At 39.9% G+C, this 9,030-nt stretch overlaps 1 protein-coding gene across 1 annotated transcript; it reads left to right on the top strand.

Annotated features, from left to right (window-relative positions):
* The first annotated feature begins 3,948 nt into the window (after window positions 1-3,948).
* Window positions 3,949-8,664, top strand: lmo2 (LIM domain only 2 (rhombotin-like 1)). Its single transcript, XM_062390791.1, has 3 exons — window positions 3,949-4,430; window positions 6,360-6,575; window positions 7,473-8,664. Exons 1-3 carry the CDS (start codon window positions 4,390-4,392, stop codon window positions 7,693-7,695), a joined length of 480 nt encoding a protein of 159 aa, XP_062246775.1. The 5' UTR covers window positions 3,949-4,389; the 3' UTR covers window positions 7,696-8,664.
* The last annotated feature ends 366 nt before the right edge of the window (window positions 8,665-9,030 follow it).

Genomic DNA, 9,030 nt, shown 5'->3' on the forward strand with positions numbered 1-9,030 from the left:
ATCCACTTTACTTAACGAGCCTGCATCTATTGCCGTTATTCTCAACTTTAAATAGCTGTATCAGATAATAAGTGTTAGGTGCTTACAGATACTAATAAGTCAGTAAATTGAAAGTTTCAGAATAGCAAAAACGAAAGTGATAGCACATCAAGCCAATGCTGCAATCAGCATTGATCAGCAGGGGGCAGTAAAGCTCAGCAGTATGATCAACCTCACACTGACAAAGTAATACTGAAGTTGTTTAGAAAGTTCTGGAAGTTGGCAATGAACCTTCACAAATTATAAACTGTGTAAAATGATGACACATTTTCAAAACTGTAACTGACAAATTGCCATTAGAACAAAAGCAAATGTGCTGATAATATAACAATATTAATCAAAGGTTTTAGTTCCCCTTTGTCCACAGGTTACGTCAGTGTGTGTAAAGTGCAATAAACCGAGCGTTAATCTAAAAAGAATGTGGAACCAGCCTTCTTTTGTTTTGCCAAATACAGGAAGCAGTTAACATGGCTGCAGAGCTCCTTGATTGCACTGTTCCACTGAAAGTGTTTTCTTTGAGGGATAATACTGATTAAGGGAGGATCCCCAGGGCAAGTGAAGCTCCATTTCAACAAGTGACTCATTTCCGCAGTCTGCTGTGTTTCAATTAAACAACAACACAGAACACCAGCCGATCACTGACAGAAAAGGGTGGGACCTTGTCTGACCTCCGACCTTTACACCTTGACATTGAAAAGCTAACAATCAATCTGGAGGCTCTTTGGTTTAACCCCATGTGCACAGGGTCAGTGAACAATGAAATGTTCCTACATTCGTAGACACTGTGACATTTCAGGAGGATGGCTTTGAAACACAAGCCAATTAACTCTTCACTTCAGATCGGACAGGAAGTGATGTATTGTGCTATTGCTGTACCAGAGTTTGTGCAATCAAAGAGCCAACACTATGTCCACAGTTCTCTTATTACAGGAAACAGGCCTGTGTCTGTGGCCTGCAGTGGATCCACAGCTTTGTTTCACCAATTAATCAATCTATATAATGGGAAATCTCTAATGATTTAAAAACAGCTAAATCCGGGGCTGAGACGTTACTAAGTAGATTTACTTGGTACTTGTACTCAACTACATTTTTCATGTATCTGTACTAAACGTAAGTTGATTTATTTTCAATTAATTTTCGATTTTATTCCCCTACATATATCAGCAAATATCTACTTTCTATTCCACTAGTAACTTTGGAAAAAGTCACTGCCATTCAGCCATAATGATGTAGTAGGCCGTTGCATTTGGGAATATGTTACACATGGAAGGTACTTTTAATTTAAATTCTTTAAGTTCATTTAAGAACAAGTACTTACTTTTACTCAAGTAGATAATGAGGCACTTTATATGTCTATATATTTGCACTTTTAATTTAGTAAAATGGACTTCCTTCACCACTGCAGCCTTGTGCTTTTAGTGGAACATGATACTTGTAATATTCCCATGAATGATGAGCGGAAGGAGCAGGGGTCGTGTGACAGAGGTTCACTTTTTGTTTTTTACGTGTTAACGCTCATTTTCCGGCCGCTCTCAATGCCACAGAGCTTTCAACTCCATAATGCTCTCAGTACCAAACAGGCAAAACAGGAAACTGGGCATGAGTGACACCACTTCCCAAAAGGTTGTCGACATTCTTAACTGTTTGTTCCCCAACTCGTAGACAGGAATGAATCTAGCCCATAACATAATGTGAATGATTCAATCTTATGTCTTATTTTAAATTGTGAGACATGATGTTTGCAACAACCTTTTGGCCCTTGAGCATTTCAGCTGTAGAGGAGGGATGGTGCATTAATGTAAAGTCTGCAGGAAAGTATCTTGTGACACTAAGGAGGCCCAAGAAAGTTAACAACTATTAAGAGTTTTAATGGTGCTCTGTTAGCCTCGTTTCCTCTATCATGCTGAGCCATCTGGAGTCGACTTGTCTGAATGGGAAGCCATGTGGGGTGCCTTCGTGTAGGGAGTGGTAGGAAGTTAAGTGCAGCGTGCACCAATCCCCCGAAGACAGCGTCACCCCTGTGTGCTGGTTGCACATCCTCTGTGCTTTCTCTTTGAAATCTACAGGAAGTATGTGGATGACTTGGTTCATATCAGCTTTAGACAGCACACACCCAAACTGCTCAAACACCACAGATCGGATGGAAGTGAACTACTGTTGAGTGGATGATGTGGGAAGATTGTCAAGAATGAATTTTTATAAATTTTCGAATAATTTGTATGACAAATCCTCAAGTAGTGCTCATAAAAATGAAAATTTGAATGTGTACATTTTCATGGTTTGTTGGAAAGTGCAGGAGCAGATACTGGGAGGAGCTTGATGTGATTGTTTTTATATCTACTATCAAATGGATCTCAAAAAGGGGGGATGTCTGTATAAAGACAGTGGGTAAAAACTTTTACGGGAAATGTTTTTCATTTGAAGGAAATTTAGTTTTATCTCTGTGAAAGTTGTTAGCTTTTTATATAGCATGGCCCAAAACAGTGCCACGCTCACCTTGCTCCTGGGCCTTCTCAGCTTGGTATCTATATCCAGTGCAACCACTCTCTAGCCCTGGGATGGTTTCAGCCTACATTTAGAGTTTGCCTGCGATCTTCTTCCGCTGCATCTGGCTGAGGAGCTGACTCTGGCTGCTGGAGTTGAGGCGCTTTATCGCCGTGCCCAGTCCAACTGCTGTCTGAGTCCCTCCCTCCTGCAGGCGCTGGCAGAAGATAAGAAGAAGAAGGACCAACAGCAGCTCTACGCTGAAAAGGAAAGGCAATGTGTGAAGACACCAGCTAAAATATCCCTGAATGCTTTCCTCCAACAACCTTCAAAAGATCTGGTTTTGGGATATTTCATAGCAATAGACATTTTCCTCTCAGTTTTAGAAGTTAGTAGATTTTTATTGTTATCCAAGATCTTTGTGAAGAATGCTCAACAGGAGAGACATCCAGAAAAGTTGTGTATCTATAATGTGCAATTTATCGGATATGTTTATATTATTTCAACAATGCTATATAGTTATCTGTCTAGGTATGTACTGAGATATTAAAATCAACAATCAGGACAGAAAACATGATTCAATGTTATATCTTAATCCCCACCCAACCAACTGCAATGTTACTTGTACATTTTATGAACCAGTGTAATAATATGATATAATATAAAGTGGATAACAAATATAACAGGACCTTATGAATAATTTGAAATTGAATAATTGCCCCTTTCAATGACTTCAAATGTAAAAGTGAAAGTACTCATTATAAAGAATGTTCCATTATGGAACACTTTTAATAACAGATTTATTAGGTTTTTGCTGACTTTCTCATCTTCTGGGCAAAAGATAATATTTTGTGCATATAGATTATTATCTTCTGCAGAAACTTAAAGAAATTCTATTTCAGGGACTTTTCTGTTTTGTGTCGAGAAATGTACAACTAGTTACTGTCCATGGCAGCTTCTTACAAATCCTGAGTACAATACATTTCAAATAGGAGTATAATATAATCCTGCAACTTGTCAACCGATTAGTTTAATGGCTTATATTAATAGATCCATAATATATTGAATCATTTATTAACTATAAATTATCATCTACAATAAATCCTTAATAAACTGTGTTTTATTGGAATAAGTGTTTCCTAAAAACTATTTTAATTAAGTGATGAGTGGAGACACGAGGATTAGGGTTAGGGTTAGGGTGTCGTGTCTCTCTGTATCTCTGGTGCAGTGAAGCATGTCATGAAGTGATCGGTGTGAGTCGTGACCCTGCAGCACTGTCAGCTCACTGCTGTCGCTTTAAGACCCATTTCCCCCCATTGTCAAAGAGTCGTGAGCAGGAAGAGGGAAACGAGAGAGAGCGAGAGAGAGAGAGAGAGAGAGAGGGGGGGGGGGGGGGGGGGGGGGTGTTATTTAAACACGCTGCTGCTGCTGCACAATAACCGAGGCTGCATGTGGAGGAGCGCGTCTGCTGCACGCACACTGGAAAACTCATGTGCACACACGCACGGAGATCCACGCCAACGCTGACCTTCGGATGAATAAAAAGCGCGTACGGTGCGCAGGACGTTTGAGGGACGTGAAGTGTCCCCTCGGGTTAGTGCCTCAGGAAATGATGACAGTGTCCTCCATCATCGCTTAGCTGCTCACAGAGGTTTCTCTCTTTTTGCGACCGTTTCACCTGGACGTGATACAGACTGTTAATCTGACAGTGAAGGCTCAGAGAGTGAGGGGGTCCTGGTGGGGTCCCGGTGGAGGCAGGTGCAGCGCCCCTTGGCTTCAGGTTGACCGCTGGCGCTTTGACAGGGAGCCGCTGAGCTCTGGACCCTGAGGACTCATCTGGATCAGACTGGACTCCAGATATCAGCTATGTCGTCCGCTATAGAGAGGAAGACAATGGAGGCCAATGAGTAAGTAAACCTGAGGTACACATTTCAATATTGTCGTATTTCAAGAATGCATCACGGTTGATGTGATTTGTGAGAGGCTGTGGTCTAGTGGCAGAAACTTGGACTATGGGCAGAGTGTCCACTGTCTAGTGCCCCTAAGCAAGGCACCTTACCCCCCGAACACCCCCCCCCCCCCCCCCCCCCCCCCCCCCGAGCGCCGTACATGGTTACTCACTGCTCTGTGTGTTCTGCACCAGATGGGTCAAAAGCAGAGGTTAAATTTCCCTACCTGCATGAGTGTGCATGTGTTTGGGACTAATAAATGCATCTTAATCTAATCTCACTGCAAAAAGTTGATATAGCATGAGGTCACGAGTCACCCGCTGTCAGGCAAGTAAAGAGATTCTGCTTATTGTCCAACAGAACGTTGTAAAAAATGATTAAAAAAAAAGTACAATCAGCTCCTGGCAAGAAAAAGTTCTGTGTTGCCCAGATTAAAGGAAATAACCTCTAGGTTAGTTGCTCAAGTCGAAATACTTTACAGTTTATTTTATCTATAACTTTGAAGGTTTCACATATAAAACACACGAGTCACATGTCTTTGTTAAAGTATTGGCTTAATGCTTTGTGTCTTCTTTGGGCTATTTAACAGTATCCAATGGCTCCCTCAGGTGGACAGCAATTATTTCAGTTGCAGATGGACAGAAGTAAAATACTAAAATAAAACATAAAAAATTGTCAAACAGCATACATTTGGGCTACAAGAAACAGCAACATTAAAAACGTAAAGACTTTTAAGGACGCATCGTGGGTTGATGCTATAGCCACTTTATCTCACTGCAGAGGGTTTGTAAAGTACATAGAGGTCAGGGGTCACCTTCCGTCAGGTAAGAAAATATATTCAGCATCATGTTGTGAAAGGGTTTAAGTTTAGGTGTCAAGTTATATTTGTCGTATGTAAGTTAACACAGGGTCAACAGTACAATGAAAGGTGTTGGACAAGAACAAACCGATCTGTCTACAAAAAAGTAAAAAGTGTGATAAATAATAGGGTTTGTGGCAAGAAAAGCTCATTGTTCAAATAACTTTACAGTGTATTTTGTTTATAACTTAATAGGTTTCACATTAAAAAGTATATAGATCAGCTTTCGTTGTAAAAGTATATAAATGTTTTGTGGCGTCGCCACTCTGGGCTATATGGCTCCCTCAGGTGGACAGCAAGTTCAAGCAACTCAAGATGGACAGATCATATATAGGCTATTTAAATAGATAAACGAATACAAATATGGTACTTTATTTACATAACACATTTCAATTTAAAATATACAGCAATACTGTGGGCTTCACAAAATAGGATACGCACAAATAGACAGATGGGCTACAAGAAACAGCAACATTAAAAACAAACTGACCAGATGGAAAATATGAAAACAGCAGAGCAGGATCATTTAGGAAACAATCTCCAATATAAAATGATTACATGTTATAGATATTAGACAGGATCATTTGTATGGTTAAGTTGTAAGACTATTCCCTATAGAAATAAACCACCTTCATGTTTCCAAAGCTTCTTCAAGTTCACAATTCTCTAAAACCATACGAGAGGGTCTCATGACATTCAGCTGATTTCTTCTAGACTGTGGATGTGGATTTTTCCATCATGAGACATGCAGAAAGTTCTTTAAGCCAGTCACCAGCAGATGAAGAATACAAAGTTATCTGTTTTATCAAGGAACCAACAAGTCAGGAAGATAACTGGTAACGATAGTAACAGATTCATTGTTTTAGTGGTTTTGTGTTGTGTTGGTTGGAAAGAAACAAACACCATGATGATGTCATCCTGTGCTTTAGGAAACTAATGATCTTATGGACGAAACGTTTCACTGAGTAATTGTAAAAAAACTGTTACTGGCTGCCGCACCAGGATAATTGATTTTCTGATCTCTGCAGGGAGCCGGTGGACGAGGTCCTCCAGATGCCCCCCTCTCTGCTGTCATGTGGCGGCTGTCAGCAGAGCATCGGCGACCGGTTCTTCCTGAAGGCCATAGAGCAGTACTGGCACGAGGACTGTCTGAGCTGCGACCTGTGTGGCTGCCGGCTGGGCGAGGTGGGCCGACGACTCTACTACAAGCTCGGCAGGAAGTTATGTCGGAGAGACTACCTCAGGTCGGTCTGGTGGAGTTGTAACATCATGATTTAATCAAGCAATTTGTGGATTTTTTTCGCATCACAAGACACGAGGGATGCACAATTAAGAACACGTCAGAGGTAGTCGTTGTTGCACGGGGTGACCCTTATTATGGTGAACACAGGACCTGTTGTTTACAAGGACTGTCCTGATGCTATAAAAGCATAGTAGAACATCAGATGTATATTAATACGCAGCTGAAGATACTTCCCAAAGTAGGACGGATCTAAGTAAATCATATACCTCCACCAAGGCCCAAAATTCAATAAAGATGCACGCAATTTCACACACTCATGGATATCAGTTCCCTAAATCGTGAATTATTCCCTGAAAAATCTGTGATAATGTTGAAAAACCTCTTATCTCACAATGTTTAATGTGTGAAAAAAGTTTCTTGGATCAATACCAACATTTAATTGCTTATTTCCTGACCCATAACGAATCCATCCACTAAGTTTCGTGTTAATCCATCAAGTTGGACAGGGTAGAAAGTTGGAAAGTGTTGATGGATAGGATTTGTAGACCTAAAAACAACCAAATGTAATTTATAAATAATTACTGAAAGGAGTCATATTCTCACACATATATATTTGTGAATGTGCTCCACTTTATTAAATATTGAATTGTTGATTAACTGGTGATTTTTTAAACTCAAAAGAGAGAAATAGTTTGACCCTTAACTAGAGGTTTTTCCTTCTTACTGGATATTTTTATTTTGTAATAAGTAGGAAATTGCAGAGGCAGATTGGTTGATGAAATTCACAAGAATGAGGACCCAAACCACTTTTAAACCTTGTTGCACATGTTGCATGTTATTAACGGATGGGGGATGTTCTCCCTCTCAGTGACACTGTGACACCCTCTCTTTCACTCAGGCTCTTCGGTCAGGACGGTCTCTGTGCCTCCTGTGAGAAGCGGATCCGAGCGTTTGAGATGACGATGCGCGTGCGGGACAAGGTTTACCACCTGGAGTGCTTCAAGTGTGCCGCCTGCCAGAAACACTTCTGTGTGGGCGATCGCTACCTGCTCATCAACTCTGACATTGTGTGCGAGCAGGACATCTTTGAGTGGACCAAACTCAACAACAACATGGTTTAGGAGAAGCTCTTGAATCTCTCTCTCCACTTTGCCTTGTCCCACTGGCTTTGAACTTGTTGTAGCCTGTACAGGCTTCGTCGTGACTCTGATGTTCCTGTTGACTCATTTAACTCAGAAATGAGAGGTGACATCTATGCACTGCTCCCTGCTGGAGACCAACGAAGACTGCACCAGCAATAACATTTCTTGTAAAACTTCACCCTTAAACATATAATAATATTTTTGTGTTATCGACACTGGACTTTTTGGAATTTAGCGATAAAGTTTCCAGTAGTAAAGCACCATTAAATCACCTCAGTCTGGACAGAAACATTCAGTAAGTAATTTGGAAATGTTTTATTTTAAAGTTATTTGATAGTTATTTCTATAGATTAATTTAATACTGATTAAATGCATATTATGAACTTTGTTAAAGAGCTGCTCAAATGAAACACAAATTATTAATTCATTGTTATACTTATTTCTCCTTATATGTTGAACAGTTTGCATTGTTAACTAACCTGCTGCACTGACTGACACACTGTGTTTTATCAGCTGTTAAGTCTATTCATTGAACACTTAATCTATTTTCTCTCTTATTAGAATTAAACTACACAGTTCATTCCAAAACCTGCCAAGTAAACTACTAAGACCTGTAAAATAAAGCGTCCACCAGATTTTCATTAATTATTAATGGTAGAAAATATCCATTTTTGACGGTCCTGATCAGAACGATTGTATGGTAATACCAGGTTGAACTGGCGTCGCCCTCTAGTGGCGACACCAGTTGGTAGAGGGAATCTTTGCGATTACTAATTTTATTAGCGTCCTCACTTGTTTCCTTTGTCTCTTCTGTAACTGCAACAACTCATTGAGTTTGCACACAGGGATTTTTAGATGTTAACTTGTGGATTAATAAATAAACCAGGTATTGGTTACCACTTGAGCTAATGAGCTGTTGCATTGTATAAAAACAAGTTAATTATTTCATCTCACTGCTCCCATGTTTCCTTTTGTTGTTCTACTTCCAAATGTTGACAGACATCTTTAAACTGTATCGTTATATCATATGATTACATATTTGTGTGGGCAAAGAGAAAAAATTGTAAAAAAAATATACAAAAAAAATTGAATATAAAAAACAAATAATTAATACATATATAAATTAGATTAATTACATTAAATTAAATGAATCCTTGGTGGTGATAGGACAATGCACAGTGGAGTTATGACGACATCGTCTCCCTTGCTAAGGATGAACCTTCGCCGTACCTCAATGTTTACACGGTTTAAGGAAATGTCCCAATTCTGAGAGAGAGAGAGAGAGAGAGAGAGAGAGAGAGAGAGAGAGAGAGA

Source organism: Platichthys flesus, chromosome 6 (genome assembly GCF_949316205.1).
Source record: "Platichthys flesus chromosome 6, fPlaFle2.1, whole genome shotgun sequence".
Lineage (NCBI taxonomy): Eukaryota > Metazoa > Chordata > Actinopteri > Pleuronectiformes > Pleuronectidae > Platichthys > Platichthys flesus.